The sequence below is a fragment of the Artibeus jamaicensis genome, unplaced genomic scaffold (assembly GCF_021234435.1).
Source record: "Artibeus jamaicensis isolate MK-2021 breed Jamaican fruit bat unplaced genomic scaffold, CSHL_Jam_final contig_464, whole genome shotgun sequence".
Lineage (NCBI taxonomy): Eukaryota > Metazoa > Chordata > Mammalia > Chiroptera > Phyllostomidae > Artibeus > Artibeus jamaicensis.
Genome location: NW_026521842.1, coordinates 2268091 through 2293886, shown reverse-complemented (window position 1 = coordinate 2293886; position 25796 = coordinate 2268091). Strand labels below are relative to the sequence as shown.

At 59.4% G+C, this 25796-nt stretch overlaps 2 protein-coding genes across 5 annotated transcripts in view; both read left to right on the top strand.

Annotated features, from left to right (window-relative positions):
• Positions 1–16358, top strand: part of ZNF469 (zinc finger protein 469) — a 139774-nt gene extending 123416 nt beyond the window's left edge. The window contains exon 3 of the mRNA XM_037142348.2: positions 3245–16358. Within this exon, the coding sequence (XP_036998243.2) occupies positions 3371–15079 (11709 nt within the window). The 5' untranslated portion in view covers positions 3245–3370 and the 3' untranslated portion in view covers positions 15080–16358. The remainder of the gene's footprint in view (positions 1–3244) is intronic.
• Positions 16359–25028: 8670 nt separating this feature from the next.
• Positions 25029–25796, top strand: part of ZFPM1 (zinc finger protein, FOG family member 1) — a 74863-nt gene continuing 74095 nt past the window's right edge. For 2 of the 4 annotated variants that reach the window (XM_037142355.2, XM_037142352.2), the window contains exon 1: positions 25357–25760. In XM_037142355.2, coding sequence (XP_036998250.2) covers positions 25721–25760 — 40 coding nt within the window. In that variant the 5' untranslated portion in view covers positions 25357–25720. Of the gene's footprint in view, positions 25098–25356; positions 25761–25796 lie in introns of those variants that run through there. The other 2 variants (XM_037142353.2, XM_053666594.1) reach the window with 2 other exon arrangements.

Below are 25796 nucleotides of genomic sequence, written 5' to 3'. Positions count from 1 at the left end.
CCCCTCTGAGGCTGCTTAGAGCCTGGACTTGCAGGGCTCACTGTCTAACGACTACCCTGGCCTTACCTGCCACTACGTGACAAGCTCTGGAAGCAGTGGGGTGGCCCAGGCCCCAAGGCTTCCCATCCTCTGTCATTTCCCAGTAGCAGCCTGTTCAGGGGCAGTTGAAGGAGGTCCTGCAAGGTCAGAGGCCCTCAGCACCTCTGCATGCCTGACCGCCCAGACTCCACTGCCTGTTGCAGTTGGAGCCCTGGGCCTGGTCTGCAAGTCAGCCATGGTCCTGACCCCTTAAGCTGCCTGAGTCAGAAGGGGATGGCCTTCAGGCCAGACCCCCTCCTACTCCCAGGGAGGGCCTGACACCTACACCAGCTGGGCTGGCTCTTAGCCCAGCTTTTGCTGGATCACCACCCTGCAGCTGGGTAAAGAGCACTCCCTATGGAGTGTCCCTGGAGCCAGAGACAAAGGAGGCCCCCCCAGGAGACTCCCTCGCCTGGGTCAGTGTGCATGGAAAGGCAGACCACCTTGCCCAAGCTGCTGGCTGCCACCTGGATGCTGGCTTACTTGGGGTCCCACTTGCCCACCTTGTAAGGGCCTCACTGTCCTTCAGGAACTGGCCCAGCTCCCCATAATTCCTTTCCGGGGCACAGAACTTTTTCTCCTAGTTTTTCCAAACAACCCTGTACCTGCTTGTGCTCATAGTTCTCACCCCAGCATGCCTTCTCCATCCAGGTGGCCAGAACGGATGCCACCTCCTCTAGGAAGCCTCCTCTGGTGCCAGCCATACAGGAGCCCCCTCCTTACCCCCCCCAGGCCCTAAGTTCAGTTCCACCTAGCATGCAGTAGGTACTCAATAACTGCCACTCTCTGTCATCCCCCATGTTTCTGCAGCCCTACAGGAGCTCTGAGCCAGGGTCAAAGCTCCAAAGCTGCAGTCTATCTCCTCTGGAGAACGCTGGGCACTGCCAGGCAGATGTCTGGAAGTGCTCTTGTGAGTGTGAATGAATGATCAAGGGGCCAGTCCCAGTGACTGGCCTTCCCACCAAGAGAAGCTGCTTTCTGGCTGCTGGAAACAAATGGGCCCTTGGAGACAACCTGAGCTGACCTCCTCCCCCTTGGGTGATGGGGGAGGGAGTCCAGAGATGGACAGTGAGTGCCCCCACCAGCGACCAGGCAGTCAGCCCACCACCTGGCCACAGCTTGTGACCTCAGCCCTCAAAAAGGCAGCAGGGCAGGTTTCTGGGTATCTGCTCTAACAGTCTCTGCTCAGAGGTAGCATGAATCACTGCAGCTCCCAGCTAGGGACTGAATAGAGCCATGTGGCCCAGACTGCCAGCAGTGGGGCAAACTGGAGCAGCCCTTCCTCAGGGACAACAGAATCTTAGTAATGTGATCGACCGCCTTGAGCCCCAATGGGGAAATTTCTGGGCAGAGCATTGGGCTACTGAGAAGCTGCGGGTGGCTCTGAGAGCAGGTGAGGCCATGGGGTCAGAGGCTCCTGCCCCTAAGCCTGCTCAGGGTGGCCCAGGTGGCCCCACTTGAGGTACCGCTGCAGCCTAGAGGCCTCCAGCAGCGCCCCTGGAGAAACAGGGCCCCATGCACTGGGGGGGGGGCACCATGCACTGGGGGGGGCACTGAGCCGAGGAGGCACAGGGAGGTAGCACCCCTGCGTGTCAGGCACCATGCCAGGTCACAAGAATGTTGAACTTTAGGACGACCTGGTGAGGGTGGCACTATTACCACCCCTCTTTCAAGGGCATAGAAACTGACCTTTCCTCAATCTGGCGTGCCTACCGCATGCCACGTTCCAGGCTGTGGGGACCAGGCTCAGGCAGAAACGGGAATAGTCAGGAAACCTCAGAAACAGCAGATGATCCACAAGGAACCCGTCACATCAGAGTTTGGATATGGCAGCTCTTGCCATCTCACAACAGCCCCACTGGGGGCCTCCTGGGATCCCCACTTTCCAGACTCAGGGAGACTGAGGGACCAGCCTCAGGCCCCACAGCACGCCAGCGCAACAGGGGGCTGGCGCCTCACAGGCCCTGCCCTCTCTCTTGCCGGGGCTTCATGAGGGGCCAGGTGTCCAGACCATGTGTGGTTTGGCTGAGGAGGTCTGTCCTGGGGACCCAAGTGCCCTCTACCAGCTGTGAGGCCACGAGCTCGTTGCTCCCCTCCCCAGAGCTCCAATGGTTCTGGCCTCCAGAGCCGCTGCGAGAACAGAAGTGATTGACAGAAAGTGCTCAGCTCCTGACCCCCAGCCAAATGCTCAGGAGTTCACGCTGCTGTTACCGCTATCATCCATTCATTCAACAACCTTCACCCACCAGACCTTGCCCCGAGGTTTCCTAGTCTTGAGATGGGAAGAGGAGGGGAGGGCTGGTCCCAGGCAGTGGGGCCCAGATAAGGGAGTGAGACCTCTCAGGAGGGGAGAGGCGCCCAGGCTGCTGGGATGGGGGAAGGTCCACAGGGCTGATGGGCAGGGGAAGGGGGACAGTGCGGCAACCTCTGCTGGCCAGTGCTGGAACCATCCCTACCCAGGAGAGACAGAGATGTTTGTGCCCCAAATCAGGAAGAACACCCTTCCTCAGTACGCATGATCCCTGGGCAGGTCTCCAAACGCAGCAGAGGAGCACCTGGCCCTGCCCAGAAACAGACACAGACCCTATCCTGGGAAGTGGCCATGAGTCCCCAGAGCGAGGGGCTTGAGGCTATCCTGTGCCCACCAGCAGCAAGGTGGTCGGTCACAGGACCTGGTGTGAGCCTCGGGCCAGACTCAGGCATGCACAGTCTCTCCCCTTATTTCCCAACTCAGCTTCTGATACAAGGTCCCTCCTCTGTCCTGTCTGGGCTGCCCCCTGACCCCACCTGGGCTATAGCTCAGGCCATACAGTTAGCCAGCAGGTGCCCATTATCCCCACTATGGGGTTAGGTCTGGGGCCTTTTGCTCACAGCCCGGCCAAAGCCAAACAGGGCTGCTTCGAGGTGGCCGGGGGTCTTCTGAGACCCTCAGGCCCCAAAGAGCACCCTCTTTCTTTCTCGTTCTCTCCCTCTCTCCGCCACCCCACGCTCAGTCTGGTGGGAACGCTTTTCTCCTCTTGTCTCTCAAAGTGCCATTGGAGCTGAGTTCCTCTCTCTAAAGGTCAGGGCTTTTGTGCCAGCTGCTTCCGCTCCCAGCCTATCACAGCTTTCATGGGGGCCAGGGAGCCTCCATCCTTCCCTACTCACTTCCGTCTTTTCCCTTTAGGCTCCACCCAGGACCATGAGAGCAGGCTTCTCCAGGGCCCCCCAAGGGGCGAGGACAGACCCCCAGCCCACCCCCCATGGACCTCCTCGGACCACCACATCCTCCTAGCGCCCGGACAGAGGGGCCATGCCTGGCGAGCAGCCCCGTGGAGCACCAGCCCCAACCATGACCGGAGGCCTACAGTCCTGCCAAACAACCAGCGGCATGGCCAGTGGCACAGCCACACAACCCCCCAGTGAGGATGGTACCCCAGCCAGCAGGACTGCCAAGGCCACAAGGGAGGCGGGCAGCGGGGCACAGGCCATGGAACCCCCGGATACCCAGCCTGGGCAGACTAGGGAGGTGGAGCCCAAGGCCTCCCTCCTGAGAACCCAGCCCCTAAGCAGTCCCCCCAGGAAGGGTGGCAGCCCCAGGACCCCAGTAGAGAGGAGCCACACACAGGCTCCCACGCGGCATGCAGGCAGGGCAGACGGCAGCCCTCCGCAGCTCTACACTCTGAGCATTTCAGGCTCAAGGGTCAGACCCGCCCCAGACCAGACCCCTGAGGGCCCACAGCACGAAGCCCCCAGGCCCCCAGAGGCAGAGGCCCCTCCTGCCCCAGAAGAGCTCAGCTTCCAAAGGTGCTTCCAGGAGACCCCCTCCAGCTTTACCTCCACCAGTTATACCTCACCAAGTGCCACCCAGGGGCCCCCGCCCCTTAGGGACCCCCGAAGCAGTGATGCCAGCCCCCGCAGGCCAGCCTCCTACTCAGAACTCCAGGCCAGTGGAGCCGATGCCTGGCCTCCCACTGCCGAGAACAACTTAACAGGTGCTAGTTTTAGGGTCCTCCCCACGGAGCCGGAGCCCTTTCCCGAAGGTGGCAGCCCCAGGGTGGCCTCCTTCCAGTTCCCCTTCCCAGCACTGCATGGGGCCAACCCGAAGTCCTTCCCCAAGGACACAGCAAGGCCTGATTACTCAGACAGGGCACTGGTGTTTGCCTTCCACCAGCCTCGGGGAGAGTGGCAGGAGGAGGCTGTGGGCACAGGCTCAGCCTACCCCCTGCCCGCCCAGCCTGCTCCTCCACCCCCGCCCTGCTATCCCAGCCAGCCCAGACTCCTCGACCCCCCCAGTGACCTCGGCCGTGCTCTCCCCGCATCTGGTGCTGCTCTCCCGGCCCCCAGCCCCTTCTCAGAGAGCACGGCCACTTTCCCAGACAGTTTGCACAAGAGCCTGACCAAAGCCCTCTCTGAGAGACCACCTTCAGCCCACAATGGGCTGGGGAGCCCCAGAGGACCCCCAAACTCTCTGCCCCAGAGGCACTTTCCCGGGCAGGCGTATGGAAGCCCGGGAACCAGTGGGGTGGGCACCAGTCCTGGGTCTCTGGACACAGAGTTGGCCGCCCCTGGGCCCCCGCCCACCAGATTGCCCCAGCTGTGGGACCCCACCACAGCCCCTTACCCCACACCTCCCCTGGACACCCTGGCTGCTACAAGGAGTGTACTCTTTGAAGGCCAGCCAAGCCCAGGCCAGCAGCTTGGCCTCCCCCAGAACCCCCCACTGCCCTGGCCCCAGGTGCTCCCAGCCACTGGGCCCAGACCCTGTGAAGTGGAGATGCTGAGCCAGCTGCCTTTTCCCCCAAGCACCCCTGAGTGGCAGAGGGGAAGCCATGTAGCTCTGGTTGCTGCCAACAAGACACCTGGGCTGGGGGAGAAGCTGGCAGTGCTGAGAAACAGCCTGGGCCAGCATGGTGGTGGCTCCCCAAGGCTGTTCACCTACAATAGGCTGCAGGACCCTGGGGCTCAGCCCCTGTTCTTTGGAGTAGCCCAGCCCCAGGTCTCCCCCCAAGGGACCTCTGGCCTGCCCCAACCCAGGCTGGTGGCAGCCTCTCCCAGTGAGTCCCCACTGCCCTCACCTGCCACCAACACAGCCAGCAGCAGCACCTGCTCGTCGCTGTCACCGCTGTCCAGCAGCCCAGCCAACCCCAGCTCAGAGGAGAGCCAGCTCCCTGGCCCACTAGGGCCTTCTGCCTTCTTCCACACCCACAATCATTCCCAGGAGAAGAGCAGCCCCTTCCCATCCCCGGAGCCCTCACACACCCTCCCCATCCACTACCAGTCAGAGCCAGTCAAGACCTTCCCTTTCCCCACAGAGGGGCTGGGGGCTGAGGGCACCTTCAAATGCCTGGAGGAGGCCCCATTCCCTAGTGTGGGCCCCGAGGTGGGGAGCAGGGGGCTAGAGGGCTTCCCCCCGGAGCCACCCCCCTACTCTGCCCACCACTTCCCCCTCAGCAGTGCCAGCCTGGACCAGCTGGATGTGCTGCTCACTTGTAAGCAGTGCGACCGCAACTACAGCAGCCTGGCCACCTTTCTGGAGCACCGACAGTTTTGCAGCGTGCTCCTGGCCAGGACCAAGGACAGCCACCAGCAACCCTCAGAGCGCCCCACACCCCACGCTGCCTCCTCTGTGCTGGCTGCTCCCAAAGCAGCGGCCAGTGGGAACCCAAGCCTGCTCAGCCACAGCAAGACAGTACCCTTCCTGCTCGGGGCAGACATCCGGGTAGATGGCAAAGATGACCCTCTGAGGACAAGTTTCTTGTCCAGCCTGACCACTGCCCCCTTCCCACTCTCTGCTGTGGACCTGGACCTGGAGGATGATGCCAAGCTGGACAGCCTCATCACTGAGACGCTCAACGGCCTGGAATACCAGTCAGACAACCCGGAGATCGACAGCAGCTTCATTGACGTCTTTGCTGACGAAGAACCTTCTGGCCCCAAAGGTCTCAGTGCTGGGCTACCCCCCAAGGCAAGGGTGGGGGCCACGCCAGAGAACAAAGCTCAGCTCCCGCTCCCTGCCTTGGAGCCCCAGGCTCCCCGCCCTGGGGATGGAGGCCACTCAGCCTTCGGCAGGCCTAAAACCCGATCCCTGGGCCTAGTGACTACGGGGGCAGATGGGGCCAGCCTGGGCAGCCAGCAAAAGAGAGGGAAGAAGTTTAAGTTTTTTCAGGGAGAGCTGGACACATCCAACACTGCCAAGAGGTCAGGCAGGGGCACCAGAGCCACCTGCCCGAGGCCCAGGAGGAAGGGTGACAGGGCTGAGCCAGCCCCACCTTGCCCCCGGGACCTCAGGACACAAGCCCCCAAGAGCCACACAGATCCCTGTGGTAGGGCCCTCCCAGCAGAGACCAGGAGCTCCAAGCGCCTCCGACTGTCCCTGGGGAAAGATTCCAGGAGGAAGAAGGCACGGGGTGGCACCTGGAGCAAGGAGCTTATCCACAAGATTGTGCAACAAAAGAACCAGCTGCACAAGCTGCAGGCGCAGCGTGGCCAGGGCAGGTGCTTCTCCCCAGAGCCCAAGAGTCCCACACCCAGCACCCCAGATGGCAGGCTCCAGGAATACAACTACGCCTCGGAGTCCGAGGAGGAGGGCCACTTGCAGCCACGGGGCTCCCGCTTCAGAGGCCAGCCCCACCATGGCTGCCAGCAGTGGCGCCGAGGTGAGAAGAGAAAGGAGGTAGATTTGACCCTGAGTTTTAGAGAAGATCGAGAGCAGCAGAAACCCAGGAAGGTCATGAGGCAGGAAACCACAAAGCCAGGCATGCCTTGCTCCAGCCCCAGTGAGAGCCCCAAGGCCCGGGGCCCACTGCAAAGCCCTAAAACTAGACAGGGTCCTAAGGAGAAAGACCCCGAGTGTCTCCTGCAGATTTCCACCAGAGCCAAGAGCCCAGAGGAAAGCCATTCACTGCTGGACTTCCATCGAGATTTTCCACCTGTCACCACAAAGCTTCTCAGAGATGTTTCCAGCTCTCCTCCATCCACCTGTGTAGAGGGAAGTCCCTGTTCCCCAGCCCCAGAGCGGCCACAGCCAGGCAGAGAGGACACCATGGTGCCCCTCGGGAGCTCATCAGCACCAGGTACAGACAGTCTGCTGAATGACCACGGGTGCACAGAATCCCGCATCTCTCATGACGAAGAGGACCCCTCTGCATACCTGCCAGGAGAATTGCTGGCGCCCATCACTAACACCAGTGCTGCCCGCCCTTCAGCCAGCATCCTGTTTTTAAAGACCCCTGATCTTGAGTGTGACTCGGCTCTTTTTAACAGAGACTCCATGGTTCCAGCTGCCAAAAAGGGGCTGCAGCCCTATAGCAGCCCCCACAGCAAGTTGCTCCTTGGCCCCAAAGACCTGGCTGGTTGTTTTGGTGAAAACTTATACTCCAAGCCCTTAGCTCTGGACACGCCTCCAGCCAGCAACGTGCAGCTGTGCCAGGATGGTGTAGGCGCCAATTCCCTCAAGTCAAAACGTCCCAGGAATCCACTGTACACAGTCAACACAGACCCAGGCAAAGCCGAGTCACCACTGACTTTGGAGTCCACGCCCCTTCTCTCAGGGCTGCCCAGGGGGGACTTTGATTCCCCCATCTACAGCAGCCTGTCTGGAAATGGGGATGCACACTCGCCACCCACATGCATTAATTCTCCCCCAGGGAAACCCCGGCTGGACCCACCGTACCCCTCATTTCTGCCTGAGAAGGGCTGGTCCCTATTGAAGGATGTTCCTTCAGTGCTATCCAGCCATCTGGGCCACCTTTCTGACCTCTCAGGGGAAAAGGCATTCAGTAAGAAGTGTCCTCACCAGCAGACAGTGGCCACCAACCCTCTCCCTTTGCCTTGCAAGGTTAATGAATGTAACATGGCTTTTATGGGCAACTTGTCTGAGGATGAGCTGGAGATCAAACGATTGGTCACTGAATTAGAAAGTCAGCTGGGAAGTAAAGGTGCACATGGGGCCCCCGGGGAGCTGCACAGAGCTCAGAGCACGGGTGGAATTTGCTCGGGCACAGGAGCCCCCACGCCCACGCACCAGGCTGCTTCTCCTGAGAAGGACTTGTTCTCTGCAGCCGACCCCGCTGGGCTTGGGGGACTGAGCCCACACCGGAAAGGAGCAGAATCAGCCACGGCCGCCATGGAGAGGACTCTGGAGAGCCCACAGGAGGAGTGGCCCTCGTTTCACCCCAGAGAAGCAGCCACTCCCCCTGGTACCCACAAAGACCAGGTTTCTGGGGTTTCTTTCAGCCCCACTGGGGCCAGCCTCAGTTTCCAGCCAGTGCAGGACACCGGAGTCTCCAGGACAGGGCTCCCCAAGGCCGAACAGGGCCATGGGGTCTACCCAGAAACCTGTCTACCAGACCCCGGAGAGCCACTCAAGCCCCTGTCAGACAGGGGACCTTTAGCAAAGTGCAGCCCGAACCGTGAGCCTTTACTTCCTAAAAATAACAGGGCCACCAGCCTCCATCACAACGAAGATGTCCTGCTGCTTCTCTCCTGCACTCGGAGAGAGCTGTTCCCAGGACCCTGCCGGGTACAGGGGCCCTGCCAAGATGCTCCTGGCCTGGAAGCACTCAACAGCCCTGCTGGTCATCTGGCACCTGACTTGGCACTTCAGGGTGCTGGAGTTCTGGGTGCCACTCCACCTTCTGGTTCCAGTCACAGTGAGGTCCTCAAGGAACATTCTGTAAGCAGCACAGATGGGCCAAAAGGAGCAGGTCCCCTCCACCCTGTAAGAGGGGGCCCTGGCTCTGAGGGTAACGTGGAGTTTGTACCAGCAGGAGACTCTGCAAGTCCTGCTTGCTTGCCCAGCACCAGTCCCAGCCAGAGGCCCCAGGATCCCTCTGGAAGCCCAATACGTCAACTGCAGCTCCTGGTGGCCAGAGCAGCTGAGAGCAAAGATGCCACCCAGGGCTTACAGGGGCCCCCGCTTGCCGACACCCAAAGCCCTCAGCAGAGCAACCCCTTAGATGTGGAAGGGGACGGTATGGAATTTGGAAACATGGCCCAGAGCCCTGCCAAGGGCTTAGAGCGGGGTGTGCAGATAACAGCCATCCCTGCAATGACTAGATGTCAGCTGGGTCCAGAGGCAGATGACCATCTGAGCTCACTCAGCCAGGCCGAGAAGCTCAAAGGCCAAGACAAAGCCAGCCAACTTCTACCTGACAACTGGGGGAGCCCAGAGGGAGCAGATGACCCAGCCACAGTCAGTACAGATCCTGAAGCCACACAGGACAGCCTGGCTGGGGCTGCAGGCCAGCTGGGGGGGCCGGTTCAGGGAAGCAAGACAAACTTGCACCTTCAGAGTGAAGCCCAGTCCACACCCAGCCCCACCTCCTTGGAATCAGAATCTTTAGTCCCATCCTTGGCAGCAACACATGCCCAAAATGGGCCTGAGGACTGGATTCAAGAGGCGGCTAGTCCAAGCCCTAAGAAGCACCTACTGCTCCCTGGGGAGAGCCCAGAGCTCCCCGAAAGGGGCCTGGCTGGCTGTGCCCCCTTGCCCACTTCTGCAGCCATTCCTGTTCCTTGCAGCCTTGAGCACGTGCTCCAGGAGGACCCTCCCACGGTGCTTTCAGGCAGGCTAAGGGGACTGCTCCCAGTGTCTTCATCCTGTGGGGACCCTACCAGCACAAAGCACCTGCCAGCCTATTCCTCTGTCTGCACAGCTCTGAAGAGGGCCGAGGATACCCGAGCTCCCACAGATTCTGGGGCTGAGGGGTCTCTGGAAAACCCCTCACCTTTGAGGGCAACCCCCTCACCTTTGAGGACAAGCTCCTGTGACCTCAAGGAAAGCCAGGCTTGCTGCTCTCTCCTAGAGGAGCAAAGCCCCCTGGAAGACCCTCCCCTGGGCCAGCCAGGCTTCATCAGTGTTTTCACACCCACCCATGTCAGGGACTACCCTGAAGGCCGCATGTCAAGACCACTGGAGAGTTCCAGAAAACAGAGGCTGAGGGGATCTCCTGCCTGTGATGCTGCTCTTCCTCCAGTGAGGGCCATGTCCCCAGGAGTGACCATCCAGGCTGCTGCCCTGCCTGGCATCCCCGCCACAGATGGCACAGAGGCGGTCAGAGGCCCCAGGACTGAGTGGCCAGACCCGCACTGTAGGGAAGTCATGCCCAACACCAGCCCAGACAGGACACCCAAGGGTCCCTCCTCAGAACACCCAGGAAATAGAGATGGCCAGAGCACTGCTATTGTGCCCACTGACCCTTCCACCCAGAAGGCAGCCAGGCCAGAGCCCCAGGCCTGCCTGAAAGGTGGGGTGGGGGCCAGCCCCCAGGACCAAGAGGACCCTAGGACACCTGGGACTGGGTACCCTAGCATTACAAAGGCCTCAGGAGCTGGCACCAGAAGTCCAAGGGTCACCTGCCCTGATGAAGAGCTCCTCCAGGACAGAGCCACCTCTCTGAGCAATACAGCCAGCAACTCCAGACCCGGCTCCCCCCAGAGCCTCAGAAATGTCTTCCACCGGATGCCCCAAGGGGACCCTCTATGTTCCCAGGAACCCAAACAGAAGCCTTGTGGCTTCAAAAAGAGGCCCATCTCTACTGAGGACAACCTCTGGAAGGACCAAGAGCCCAGCAGGCAGCCTGTGACCTGTGAGGTCTGCTTAGCCACCTTCCGATCCAAGCCAGGCCTAAGTCGCCATAAAGCCAGGAAGCACAAGCTGCACAGGAGAGCCACCTCCCAGCCAAGCCCTTCAGCCCCACCTGCTCCCCAACCTGGGGAGCCTTCAGCCCAGATGAGCCACCCACCTGGGAAGAAGAGCCGCGGGGATCTTGGGAAGGAGAAACCAAGGCACAGGCTGAGCAGCCCCCGCCACACTGCTGGGTCACCCCCCATCCAGGGCTCCGGGGCTCCTGAGGATGTCCCAGGCCCCAAGATGTCCAAGGGGCTCAGGCAGGGGCTTGGCATTCCAAGAACAATAGGCTGTGTCCCCAGCCAGGAACCACACCCCCTGGGCCCAGTCAGGCAAGGAGTGGGCTCAAGGCCTACAGAGCCCAGGAAGTGGGACTTGCTGCCAAGCCATGTGCCCTGCCCCAAACAGGCAGAGAGTGGAGGAGGCCAGAGGCGGGGTAGGCAGTCCACGAACATCCCCAGTGAGTCGGAGAGAAAATCAAATAAGACAAGAAAGCCAAGAGCAAGAAGGTTCGAGGAGGAGAGTGGTCCTCAAGTCTCTCCTGATGTTATTTCAGATAGAAGCTTCTGGAACCCATCAACCACGACTGTCAATTACCCACCCCCTCTGAGCCGCAGCCTCTCACAGGAGGCCGAGCAGGAGACCGAGGCCCCGCAGTCACCTCTCCCCATAGCCACAGACCTGCAGGAGATGCCCACACAGAAGTCACCTGGGAATTGGGTGACCCCTCCGGGAAGGATGGAGGGGGTGCCTCCTGGGAAAGGGGAAGAGGGTCAGAAGGCAGCCTTGACAAGGGGGTGCTGGGGGCCCAGAGATACCAGGATTTTGGGTGTCTGCAGAGATCTGTCAAGGGCAGCTGGGAGTACACCTGCAGGGGACAGCAAGGTGGCTGACTGCAGGTCAAGGCAGGGCAACTGGGAAGGGCACAAGCCCCCCTGGGGACTGCCAAGCCCTCCAGAGACTTGTGGTTCCGAAGCAGGCGGCACCATAAGCAGTTGCCTCCAGGGCCCCCAGCACAACCCAGAAAACAGGGTCCAGGAGCCTGAAGATGTCGCTTCTGAAGCTCCTAGCCCAGGTCTTGGGGACCCTCTAAGCTTGTTTGATGATGAAGCCTCCTTTTCCCAGCTCTTCCCTCTTGGCAACCGTTTAACTCGGAAGAAGAACCCCCGAGTCTATGGGAAGCGCTGTAAAAAGCCAAAGCCCCCGCCACTGCCGGAGCCCAGTGGGGAATTCCAAAGCAGTGCTGCCCACATGCCTACAGATCTCAGTGACTCGGGCTCCCTCTGCCTGTCCCTCGAGGACCCGTGGAGTGACGAGGCCATGAGCCTGCCTGAGTCCTTCCTCCTGGAGGGCTTTCTCAGCAGCAAGGTGCCTGGCATTGACCCCTGGGCCCCTGGACCCAGCCTGTGGGCCCTTGAGCCTGACCCAGAAGCAGACTGTGCTGATCAGGAACCCTCCTGCAGTGCCGAGGACCGCCCATCGGAGAATATCCCCGAGCTGCACATGGTCCCTGCAGCTTGGCGAGGCCTGGAGCTGCGGGCCTCCACCGAGGAGACTGCCTCTTCTCTCGGAGACGTGAGCCCTGAGCCCCCCAACCTGGAGCGAGAACACTATGACTATGGGCTCCTGGGCAACGCCGTGGAGGTTGAGAGACTCAGCACCAAACTTGAGATGCAAGATCTGTGCTTTCTGGGAACCTGCAAAGACCCTGTGGCTCTCCCCAGTGTGAGCTTCTTAGACTTCAAGGCCACAGAGAATTCCCAGGGGGTACAGAGCAAAAGAACAGAGGAAGTGGCAGGGGCCAGAAGGGCCCCAGGCAGAAACCAGAATGCCAAGGCCAGGAGGGCTCCCTACAAGTGCAGGGTGTGCTTCCAGCGTTTTCATGGCCTGGGTGAGCTGGACCTGCACAAGCTGGCCCACAGCCCCTCACCACCCCCCACCTGCTACATGTGTGTGGAGCGCAGGTTCGGCTCTCGGGAGCTGCTGCGGGAGCACCTGCAGGAGAAGCACATGCAGGGCCGGGCAGGGCTGTGGGCCTGCGGCATGTGCCTGAGGGAGGTGGCCGATGTTTGGATGTACAACGAGCATCTGCGGGAACATGCCCTGCAGTTCGCCCGAAAGGGGCCGGCACAGAGGTCCCTGGGAGACCCACCTGGATGCTGGGAGGGGGACAGCACTGTTACACGCTTCCTGAGCAGCATAATGGGGCAGGCATCCAAACCCCACAGGGGCAAGTGCTCAGGTGGCCAGGCAAATGGGGGTCCCACAGAGAAGGGGAGGGCAAAACCCAAGTTTCATACCAACAACTCAAACCAGGATGGCACTCTAATGCCAGAAAGCAACTTAGCCAACAAGAGCCCATCAGCCTGCACCAATCCCACTCTGCCCAGCAATTCTGCCACTCCCCCTGGCTCTACCAAGATGTGCCCCAGCCCATCCCCTGAACCCTGCTCCAACCGAGAGCCCCTACTCCACGCCATCCCAATGCACCAGGACTGCAAGGACCCCTCCAGAGACTGCCACCATTGCGGCAAGAGGTTCCCCAAGCCTTTCAAGCTGCAACGCCACCTGGCGGTGCATAGCCTACAGCGCGTCTTCCTGTGCCCCCAGTGCCCAAGGGTCTATCCCGAGCCCTGTGAGCTGCGTGTGCACCTAGCCAGGGAGCATGGGGTGAGGGAGGAGCTGGAGCTGCAGCACACCCCACTGTACACCTGTGAGCTCTGTGCCAATGTCACTCACATCAGCAAGAGGTCCTTCATCTGCAGCTCCTGCAACTATACATTTGCCAAGAAGGAGCAGTTTGACCGACACATGGACAAACACCTGAGGAGGGGCCAGCAGCCCTTCACTTTCCGCAGGGTGCGGAGGCCAGGCACCCCTGGGCAGAAGGCCCAGGAGGGCTCACTGCCTAGCAAACAGCGCAGAGTGGCCACACCCACCAGCACCCCTGGGCCCATCGTGGACAGGCCTCTGTCTCTGGGCAGCAGCCCCATTCTGAACAAGGCATCCCTCCCAGCCCTGCTCCAGCTCTGCTCTGAGGTGGCTCCCAGCAGCAGCAAGGAGCAGCCCAGGACCCCAGAGAGGTCCACAGATCCCGTGGACCACCTGGCCAGGAGCGACAGTCTGCCCTCTGGCCCCCAGGAGCTCCTCCTCCCATCTCTGTCTCCTTTCCCAGCAGCATCAGCTGATGGCAAACATGGCCACAAGCCAGACCAGGCCCTGGACAGCCCCACAGATGAGGCCTCCCCCGGCGGCCCTGGGCCTCTTCTCCAGCAGGCTGTCCCTTTACAGGAGTCTCCGCCCCAGCCAAGGGCCAGAGGCCGAGCCATAGAAGAAGGGAGGACTGTTGGCCCATTCTCAGGGAAAGGTAGGACCCCAAGTACCCCTGGCAAATGTGGCCCTGACCATCGCCCAGAAGCCATCTCCCTGCTCTGGAAGGAGAGGCAGGCATCGACATTCCACATGGTGCCTGAGGGGGTCGAGAGGGTCAAAGGGGTCCACTCCCACAAGGGTGCTGCCGCCAAGCACGGGAGCTATCGGAGTTCGTCAAAGGACAGGCCAGCTCTGTCTGTCCCCAGCAAAGCACCCAAGTTCCCAGTGAAACCGAAGAAGGTCATGGCCAGCCCAACACCTGGGGAGCCAGCCCATGGCACCGAGGACAGGCAGAAGCCCACTGCCCTCAAAGTCAAGCCAGGCCCCAGCTCCCAGGGCAATGGAGGCCCACAGCACAGCACCAAGACCGCAGGGGGCAGCCAACCTCAGCCAGCCAGTGGGCAGCTCCAGAGTGAGACGGCCACCACCCCAGCCAAGCCCAGCTGCCCGAGCCAGAGCTCTGCCACAGACAAGACCCCAACTCGAACCCTGGCCAAGGGCTACCCCAAGGCACCGAGGGAAGCTGGTGACCAGGGGCCCCAAGGGATCTTGGTCCCCAGGGAGGACGGGGAGGGCAAAGAGAAGAAGAGAAAGGGCCGGGCTCTGGGGCCGAGCAGGACTGACAGTATGGGGAACTTGGGGAGAGCCCCTCCCGTCCCTGACAAACCCCGCCGGGCTCCCCGAAAACAGGCTACCCCCAGCCGTGTGCTCCCTGCCAAGCCCAGGCCCAGTAGCCAGAGCAGCTCCGTGGTGTCCCAGCCCTCAGAGCAGCAGAGAGCGGAGCCCAGCCACACACACCAGGACTCCAGACGCAGCAAGGATGGGCCAGGCAAGGCCTTCTCCCAGGCGAGACCCCTGCACCAGACCCCCAAGAGGGGAAGACCTGTCCACGGTGCTGAACATGCCAACTCCCGAGCGTGCTGGACAGCTGAATCCCAGAACGACCTCCTCAGCCAGCTCTTCGGACAGAGACTAACCAGCTTCAAGATACCTTTAAAAAAGGACCCTTCTGAGTAATTTACAGGCATGAGAGAGCGCAGGGAGTAAGGGCTGGGGGACGAACCCAGTGAGTGAGGGAGTCCTATCTACACTGGCAAGCTTTAGTCCTCTGAGATAGCCGGATTAATGGCCACATCGTAATCCACCTGATTTACCATGCAAATGCTCAGACTTTGGTATTAGAGCTGAGACTCTAATGCTTTGAGCCGGCCTGGGGCTGATGGACAGCAATCCCTTTCCACCTAGAAAGTGAGGGTAAGGGGCAGGCCAGCTGCAGGCTCTCTGAGACCACACGGCTGTTTTTCCAGTACCAAGAACTTGAAGTAAGGGCAGCTCACACTTTTCATCCTATATGCCCCCTCCTTTGAAGGTTTTAACAGGGCTCAATCCCATGTCATCTAGCAGGGAACTAAGTTGAGGCAGCCACGGTCGGACCGCAGCAAGCCCCTCTTAGTCTTGTTGCTGCTGTTGCTGCAATTCCAAAGTGGCCTTCCGAATCAAATGGGAAGTGCAAGGCTCTCCACCTAAAAGACTGGTCTGTGAGCTGCCTTGCCCCCAGAGCACAACAGGCCATCTCTGACCATATGGTCATGTCAGCCACTATCCATGCCTCTGACAGAAGCACTGGTCTCCAGTGCACCTCGACCCCTGAGAACCCCATTTGGACCGGGAAAAAGCTGACCAGCCAGCTCCCACCAGTCCCTCCTCCCATCCCGTAACCCCCCTAATACACACACTCCCTCCCCAGCCGCTGTGGTTGCCTCTCTAGAGCCTTCCTCCTACACAGAGCTCTTGGCTGAAAGTATCAGCAATTTAGCTCTGAAGTTTCTGGTGCTATTTTCATGTTGTAATGTGAATACAGGCTTCCTTGATTCATTTTACCTGGGAGATTGGGAGAGGAGCAGGGTGGGAAGACACGATGGGAGCTGCACAGAAGGCCCACAGGTCCCAGCCACCCCAAGAAGTCTTTCACTGGCTCCCCTGCCAGCAGGTTCCAGCCCCAGGTTGCAGTCAGAGCAACTGGCTGGGACACTCAGGGCCGGTGCGGCACTGCTGGCGTCTCATGCACTGACGTGACCCAGGAGTTGGTATGCACGTCCTTTTTTACAGAATTGTGTCTTTGAGGAGGGTAGGGGTATGGGAGAGGCTGCCTTCTGTTCTTAGGTGTCTGAGGTTCATGGTTTCTTTCCTTTTTTTTTTTTTTTTCATTTTTACTTCGGGTGCAATGTGCATGTCAAAAGCTTTTATTTTGGTATTTTGAAAGAGACCGAATCAGGCCCAGATCTCCTTTCTAGAAGGTGTTGTGTGCCACTCAGAATGCCTCTTTAGTGCTGATAAATAACACATAGGGGAACTCTGAGGCTGTGCTGTACAAATCACAGCAAACTCATCCTGTCAAATACAGTCCCACTATTTTCACAGACCGCCTCTGCTGTGTGGCCTCTGTCCTCCAACCAGCCCTGCTCTGCCTGCCCACCCAGGGCCCAGAACCTGGCTCACACAGTGTCGGCTTCAGCTGCCACTTTTGTCCTGTCACCACAGCTACCTGGCCCTGTGGAGCTCCCCCAAGCGGCAAAGTGGTCCCTCCAGCCCCTCTAGGATTAACAGGGTGCAGAGAATGCCACAGGGAAGCCACACTTTGTTTCGAGATCTTCACAGCACTGGTCTGGGGCCCTTGGAGAGCAGAGCAGGAGAAATGGGAAATCATTAGTGCAGCTCAGTTTAGGGGACACAGGAAGGCAGCAGAGGCAATATAAGGGATGAAACCAGGAGACCCTTCCCCACTACAGGCTCTGCACCTCAGAGTTCACCGTGTCCTGAAGCTCCTTTCAAAGACTCCAGTGCCGGGGACAAGCTCCTGGAGGACAGGCGAGGCTGTCCGGAGTCAGGCACCCATCTGGTCCTACCCCTGGCAGTTATTTGGGCCCAAACCCGAAGGCAATTGCTCAGAGCAGGCCCCTAACACCACATGCGAGGGGGGGAAGGAGAGCCTCACCAAGCCCTTTCCACAGGGAAAGGGGCCCCACATGTGAAACCATGTCTGGGGTCTCATCACTTCTGGCCAAGCCCACAGTGCCCCCGCCCCACCTGCACTCCCCTGCCTGCCCAGCGCACCTTCATCCTGCCAGGCCCCTGCCCATACAGTCCCCTCCACCAGGAACACCCTTCCCAGATTCTCTCCCTCGGTCTTAGCCCTTCCTGCTGGCATGCTCCCAGGCCCAGGCCGGCGGCCATGAGGGACTCAGTAGGAGGGCTGGCCGTCCACCTCCCATTTACATACCTCTTCTGCACTGGCAGTGAACCAGATGCAGCTCCCACCCTTAGAGGCCTTCCAACAGGTTCTGTCAGGGGTGGGGCCTTTGCTCCCTCTGGGGTGGGGGGTCTCCATAGCAGGGCCTCAGACAGGATTGGAGATCAGGGATGGGAAGGGCCCTGAGTGCCATGCAGAAGAGAGAGGGGGTGGATGAGTTTGAGTCACGTTTGAGAACGGCTTTCTGGGAGCTTGGCATGGAGACCCACGGAGCCCAGCAGGTCCACAGGACTGGGTGCTCCCATTCCTGGGTGGCTCCATTTAGCCTTCCATACCTCACAAGGCCTGGGGCCAGCAGCATCCACATCACCCAGGAACAAGGTAGATGTTTCAGGCTGTGGCCCAGATTGTGAGGAGATGCCCTGGGGTGGGCCACCACTCTGTGATGTCACATGCCCCTGGGGTGCTGATGCTCACAAAACCTGGGGACCCACCACGGCTCCAGTCTGCCCTGGGACTGGCATGAGCAAGTCATCCCACTCCCGTGGCAGTAGCCCCCTCCTGCTGCCTGAGCCCCCCCAACACGGACATGCCTGGCTGGCCAGCAGGTGGCAGCATTCACCCAGCTAGGCTGGGCACCTGGGCCCTGTGGCTAAACTCCAGGCCTGGTGTCACCCACAGCTTTCACGTGCAAACATGACAGACACGTGCCACATCACCCTTCCCCACTCCCTGCCCCTTCTGCCTCACCAACAGGCTCAGAAACCCTGCTTACCATACATTCATGTGCAGCCCTCCACAGCCTTATACACACCAACATGGCACACAGCCCCCATACATGGGCAAACACGGGACTTGCCCAGACACAGAGACTTGAGTGACTGTGGGTACATCTAGGGGGACCTAGTCTGTGAGAGGTCCCCAGGCAAGCATCCCAAAGGGCCTGTCTGAGCCATGGAGTGGGCTGGATAAAATGGAAGAAGGTTTGGGCAAGAGCAGGGCCTGCACTCCCCGACAACCCAAGGAAGTGGCTGGCCATCCTGCAGCTGAGATAATGGGGCACAGCCCCTCACTCACCTCTGTGTGCCCTGAGTCAGAGTTGCTTCTTCCATGGCTCACCGTCTAGGCAACCCTCAGGGCCCCTCCAACGGCTAGCAGAAGATCACATAAACGGCTGCACTATTCAACTGCATCCTCCAATACGTCCCCAAGCCTGACCCCAATGACTTCTTGGCCCCACCAGCCCAGGGACAAGCAGAAGATAAGATGGTGCCTGGGACCAAGGGAGGCGGTGCTGGTGGAGAGGATAGGCTGGGAGAGTGGGAGAGCAGAAGCATGCCTGGACTTGAGTGGTCAGGTCAGCAAAGGGAGAGCAGCTAGTGGTGGAGTGGCAGGCCAGTGTCCATCCCCCCAGACCTCATCAAGGGGGAGCTTTGCTGGGCACACCTGCCTGGGAACCGTCTGGAGAATGTTACTTAGAGTGGGCTTCCGTCAACTTCTGGGGCCACAAACGCCTTAGAGAGTCCAGTCTCCCCAGGAAGTGCACAGATGGCCAGGTCCACACAGTGGGAAGAATCCAATGGAAAGAATCTGACAGAGCTGGACTCAGAGAAGCAGCCAACCACCAGGGAAGGGAAAACCCTTGGTGCTCTGAGTTGGCCAAGGTCAGACTTCTTTGAAGGACTCTCCATGAGGAGGTCCGAGTGTCCTACCCATGTCACCTGTGAATACACTGCCTGTGGGCTGACAACTCAGCCCTGAGGCCTCAAGACTTCCATTTCTCTGCCTGTCCAGTGGGGGGGGGGGGGTGAGCAGCACATTTCTTGCAGAAACCCCTCAGGGCCCAAGGTCCTGCCCCTGTAGGGATGGTGGCCCCAAGCAGCCACACTGAGCCCCTCGAGGCCATCTCTCTTTCCTACCCATTCTGGGCCTGGATGCCCAAGGCCATGGCCCCTTTCCCACAGGGCACTGTCTACCTCACTGACTGGCTGATGTGGCCTTGTGGGCTGGAGCTCAAGGCCATAGGCCTCCCCAGAGCCCCCAGAAGAAAAGGAGACAGGACTGGGTCTCCTGACGGCTGGGCTGAGGATTAGCTGGGCATGAACAGACTGCACTTACATATGCCTTGCCAAGAGACCCCCAGATCCACATCTGGGGCCTGGGAGGGAGCATAAGCCATAGGCACCAAAGATGGTCAGGCTCTGGACTAGGAGGCAGACCTCGGGCTCATCACCAACCTCAACACCCCAATTTTCCCACTGCTTAAATGGCTCAATGATCACCAAAGACCTTTCCAGCCATGGCACTCAAAGATGCCCTTAGGCCTCAGTGGTGTGGCTGACCTGTGTGTCTCACTGCTCTGCACCCTGGCATGCACTTGGCTCCTCCTTCAGGTCTGTACTCAAATGACACTTTCTCTCTGTAGCCTCCCTAACCACCTGCCTAAGGTGGCAGCTGTACCCCCAGTGCCCCCACAGACCCCCACCCTGTTTTATGGCACTTTTGACCTTCTGGTGTGCCCCAGGGCCCACTCCTTAGTTGTGGCTGTTGTCCTCCTGCTACTGGGCTCTCGGTGACAGGTTGTGTGTGTTCACAGTTTTACCCTTAGTGCCTAGAGTAGGAACTCAAAACAAGTTTATAGGTGGGAAGAAGGAAGGAAGGGACAAGGGAGGAGGTAAGGGAGCAGGGCCAAGGGGTGGGAACAGAGTAGGAAAGGGAACAGGGTGGGGGCAGAGGGGGGAGGAGTTGAGAAGCGGGAAAAGAGGAGAAAGAAAGAAAGGAAGTCTTCCTGTGGGTAAGTATACATTTCCTATCTGGTGATATAATAGCATGACCCCAGCTCTCAGAGTTGGGAAATGTCCAGATAATACTTCCCTCCAGATAATACTTGCTCCCAGCACCACCTGCCACGCGGGGTCAATGGGCCACACTTGGGCAGCTGCATGAAAACGTGGCTCTAGCTAACACCCAAGGACCTAGGGCAGTCTCCAGGTGACATCCTTCGTATCCCAGGATATCAGAGAGTGTGGCTTGTTAGAGACACTGGCTTTATAGACAACCACCAAGCCCAGGAGAAGGAGTTTATCTGGTGTGGTCTCAGGCTCACCCTCTCTACTGTCCCCCAGATGGAATTCAGAAGTGCCTGAGCCCAGTCTCCAAGGCAGCAGCCCACCCACCTGCTCCCACCTGCCTGCGGTGGCTGAGGCAGCAGTTAGTTGTCTCTGGCTCCTGCTCTGCCCGTTTCACAGGCAGCCTCCTGATTCCTCACTTAATGTATTTTGACATCCTCGCTGCCTTTTGACCTTCTTACTGAGTCATGTGGTGCTTAAAACTCATTGTCCCCCCAGTGAAACAGGAAGTTAATTAAACTCTTCACAGAGCCAGTGCTGATGAATGTCAGGATGGGCCCCTGATACAGCTGCACAGTGACTCCAGGGCCTTGAGCTGACCGGCAGGGGGAAGGGGTGGTGGGTAGTGAGGCCTGGCCCAGGCAGGGGCCACGGGACAGACTGGGCCCCATTCCATCCAACACGGCAACGTCATTCTGGAGCAGAGGGTGTGGATTTCCTGGGGAGAATCCAGCTCTGCCACTTACCTGCTGTGTGGCCTTGGGCAAGTCACTTCACTTCTCTGAGCCCCAATTTACTCCTCTGGCAAATGGAAACTCTAACAGTCCTTTGGACAGCCATTGTGAATGGACAGAGCATCAGCCTATGTTAGTGCTCAGCACAGGGCCTGGCACTGAGGCACCCTCCATGACATTACTCTCTCGGCTGCCAGTGTAAGATGACAGAGCACCGAGAGCTGTGGAAGAGGACTCTCCAGTTGCCACAAGCTGGAGCAGAGGCCCAGCCTGCAGGGCACCTGGACCCAAATACAAGGAGGTTCAGAAAAGAGCGTAAGAGCAGGGTAGAGGTTATCACAGGCAGCAGGGGCAGGAGTGGTTTGAGGGGACCAGTGGGGTGGGGGCAGCAATGGTTAGGGCAGGGAGTAAGGGAGGCTTAGAACAAAACAGGGTGGTGGCAGCATCTCAGGAGGCATTTTGGAGCTATAGGGAGGTGAAGTCACAAACACGGGAGAGACAGTGAAACAGAAAGAGGGCTTGGTGGGCATGGTGTCCTGAGGCCTTTGCGGTAGCCTGTCCTCAGGACCTGCTCCGCCCGTAGTCAGTCTGCTGCAGCCCTGGGCCTTTGAGACCCCACACTCAGCCCTCCCCACCTTTGTACCTACTCTTCCCTCACCTGAGAATGCTCTTCTCCCATCACTCTTTCTTGAATACCCTCTTCATTCTTCAATGGCCAGCTTAAGTTTCTGGAATATTCTGTGGCTCACCTTGTCATAGCCCAACAATTAATGCAGGGTCTGACATGGGGGAGGTGCCACAATTAACTCCCTCCCCCAGCCACAGCAACTTCCCAGACCTGGGCCACCCTCCAGGGGCAGGGTGTGCCCACAGACTGCCAGCCCACAGGTCAGAGGGCAGAGGTAGACCAGACATGAGCCCAGAACCACATGGTATCAAGGCTAGAGGAGCCCTGAGGGGTCAGGGGCCACCCACACTTACTGGTGAGGAAACCAAGGACCAGATTGCTCAGATCCCACCCCCTAAAGTGGCAGAGACAGGATTCTGAGCCAGTTATCCAGACTCCCAGGCCAGGGTTAAGAGCATGGCCTCTGGAGTTAGCCTGCCTGGGGTTGCAGGAAGCTCTGCCATGTCTGAGCTAGAGGACCACTCTGAGCTTTAGTGTCTTCATCACTACCACAATAGCCTTGAACACTGTGTCCCGGGCCCAGCTCTGCCACTCTTTGCCTGGGTGACCCTGATGGTGTAACCAACAGAGGGTTGCACAAGGACCTCATGTGAGAATATTAACCAGCGCAAAGGGAGGGCTTGGAAAATGCTCATGATACAACCAAGACATCGCCCCTAGACTGGGCATCTAGGACAGAGCCATGCTCAGGAGCCTTTCCTACGCCCAAACACCTGTGGAGCCTCCTGGGCGGCCTCCAGAAAGCCTGCTATTAGCCTTGAAATCCAGTGAGCAGGAAACAACCGGACCATGGTCAAGGCAGCCCAGCTCCAGGCAAAGCCCCTCCCAGCTCCACAGCAAGCATTGACAGCCCCCTTTCAGACTGAGTGTCATTCTGTTTACTCCACTAGTGACTTTTGGGTGTGAATCCTGGTACTCCTCACAGACACACAGGGACAGGTGGAAATTAGAGTTCACAATGGGCAGCCCATGTGGGGTGGAGATGGCCAGGTAAGACAAACTCAGCAACCCCACACCCTGTTCCTGGTTTCCCACCCAGTTACAGACTCCTGCAAAGCCCCACTCAGATGTCACCTCTTCCAGAGAGCCTTCCTTGACTTCCCCAGGCAGAGGCAGGCACTCCCACTCTGGACTCACCCAGGCCTTCCTTCCTTTCAACATTTCTTGCTCCTCTTTCCTCAATTTACTTTTATTATCAACAGACCTTCTCTGAGGGCCTGTAGTATATTCAGGTTCTGTGGCATCACCACTGATCACCAGCAATACAGTTTCCTCTTCTGTATGATGGGGATAAAAATAACCCCTGCAGGGCAGATCGAGGGGCAAAGCGTAGAAGGAAAGTGCTCCAGAAGCAGCTCTCACCTGGGTCCAGGGTTGTTACAGCGCTTCATGGGCCCGTGGCCTGTGCAGGTGTGTGGGGCCTGCACTTGGTTTAACACTTTACTGCTGTTGCTGCTCTGCAATTCTCAATTTTTGAACAAGGGGCCCCCATGTTTTCATTTTATACTGGGCCCCCAAAATGATGTAGCTAGTCCCAGTCAGCAGGTTCTATTTCTGACCTGCCTCTGCTCCTAAGTCCATGGGTGATTTGGATGTTTCTCCTCTTGGGGCCTGTTTATGGGCAAGGAAGTGGCCAAAGTGATGCTTATTTTCTCATCCTGTACCCTAGACAGATATCACTAATAGGTCAGGGATCTCTCTCCTACTGACTCTCAGCATCCTCCTTAACACAGATACCCAGCCATTTCGGCGGCAGCACAAACTTTGAGGTTCATGGAGTCTCAGACATAGCCCATGGCCACCTCCTCCAGTAATCTCTCTGACTCCCAAGTCCCCAACTTTGGGAGGGCAGTAAGCTCAGTGGAAAGCACAGACAGGTGGAGTGCCCCATTCTGTCAACAAACACTGTGGGAGCCTTGTGCTGAGTGAACCAGACAGTGTACCCCCTCAGTGAGTGAGGCCCCATGCTCCTTAATGAGGGGATACAGCGTGAGGCAGCTGTTGAAAGGCCTACCTGGGTAGGGAGCTGGGTGTCCCTGGGCAGGTCGCTTGGCCTCCTAGCATTACTGTTCCTGTCTGTCTGGTGGCAGTGGATGGTCCCAGGGTGGACCTCGGCCTCCTGCCCTGCCTGACACTCTACTGCCCAGAGACCTCCTGAGAGTCGTGGCAGGGCAGGAGGGAGTGCCCAGGCTCTGGGGATAATGCTTCTCCTTATCCATGGAGTGGGGACAAAGGTGACAGGAGTCAGAATTGGACGGGGGGGGGGGCGCGGTCTCACAGGCAGACAGCTCTGCACTCAGCCAGCCTCTGCACATGACAGTGATGATGACCATCTGCCATCAGATGGGTGGGACTCAGCAGAAACCCTTCCTGGTGGCCCTGGGGCCCTAATTACTCCCTATTTTTTATGAATATAGGGGAGAGGGGGCAGGCACCAAATTCAGGCCAAGAATATTAAAATAAAATAATACAATTGTGCCCTGGCTGGTAAGGCTCAGTGGATTGAGCACCGCCCTGCAAACCAAAGAATCGCTGGTTCAATTCCCAGTTAGGGCACATGCCTGGGTTGCAGGCCAGGTCCCCAGTGGGGGGCAAGGGAAAGGCAACGGCACATTGATGTTTCTCTCCCTCTCTGTCTCCCTCCTTTCCCCTCTTTCTAAAAATTAATAAATAAAAAAAATTTTTAAAGAATATGATTGTGCTCCCACCCAGACAACCCTAATGCTGTGTGACTTTGAGCAAGACTCACTAGAAATGCAGGGCCTCTGGGGTCCCATGAACATATCCCAAAGGACTAGGAGGGTTGCCTCCATTTCCAGGACTGGAACAGACAGTACTGTCCCTGGGACCCTCACTCCCTTCAGACTGCCCAGGCAGCGAGGGGTGAGGGGGTTCGCTCAGCCCACTGAAGAGCCTGTTTCTTGGGCTCCAGCAGGAGCGTCCAACGGAGGAGGGGCTCCAAGGGGTGACCCCCGTCGCCTGCTTGGGAGAGGGTGCAGGACAGGCCCCGAGTTTCTGCGCCTTCCCAGATTTCCTGCGCAAGGGAGGAGGACCCAAGGTCCCCTCTCTCCATTCGGGGGTCTCGTCCAACTCTGTGGCGGATCCCGGGGATGCTGCTTCCACCAAAGATTTGGACGGAAGCCTCCACCGAACAAAGCTGGCTCCCAAATCGGGCCCAAGAGAAACGTGAGGTGTCAAGGCTTTGAGCTTCCTAACCCCTCACTGGCCGCTTTCCATCGGCAAAGGAGGGCGGGTGAGCACAGGTCTTCAGAGCCGGACGGAGAATCTGGGGGAGGAGTAAAAGTAGGGGGCGGAGTCATAGGGGCCGGGGCGGAGCGAAGGAGGAGCCAGGTCGCTGGGGCGGAGATGGGGCGGGGCCTCAGCGTCCTGGGGTCCAATCCGATTCAGTCAGGCAGGTCTAGAGCCTGGAGGCAGGGCTAGCTCCGAGGGGCCGGTCCACAGAGGCCTGGAGCAGGGCCGGGTGTAGTGCCGCGGTCACGGCGAGACAGAATAGGTAACAGAGTCCCAGAGAGGCCTGGAGACAAAGCTACAGGACTGAAGGAAGAGTTGAGCGCAGAGGTCTACCCAGGGCCGTGGGCGGGGCCTTGGGGCGAGGACCGCGCAGTGAAGGCGGGGCCACGACACCGGGGGCGGGCCGTGGCGCTGAGGTAGGGGCGGGGCCAGCTCTGTGCAAGCCGGGGCGGGCACTCCGTTCTATGGGCGGGGCCAGGGCGGCAGGGCGGGTTTGGAGGCGCGGCGCCCTTGACGAGCAGGTCCCGCCCCTGCCGTCCCGCCCTCCCGGAGCTTCAGGGTCCAAGCTGCCCGGTTCTTCGCGCTGCCCGCAGGTTCCATTGAGAAAAGCTGAGCGGCGGCGGCGTCTGCGCGGGAGCCGAGGACTGGCAGCAGCCCGCCGCCCGCCGCCCCCGGCGGTCCGCGAGCTTGCATCGCAGGGCCGACTCTCCGGCCTCCGTAGCGGCTCTGGACGGTCCGCGGCTGCTTGGGGGCGCGGGCCGGGGCGCCGTGGAGCCCAAGGGCCGGGGGCATGAGCCGTCCCGCGGTTCCGCCGCGCCCCCGCCGCCCGCCGCCGCCCACCAGGGGCTAGAGGCGGCCGCCGGGAGGGCACGCGGCGCCGGAGACATGTCCAGAAGGAAACAGAGCAATCCCCGGCAGATCAAGCGTGAGTCAAACTTTGCCCGCCCGTCCGCCGTCCCCG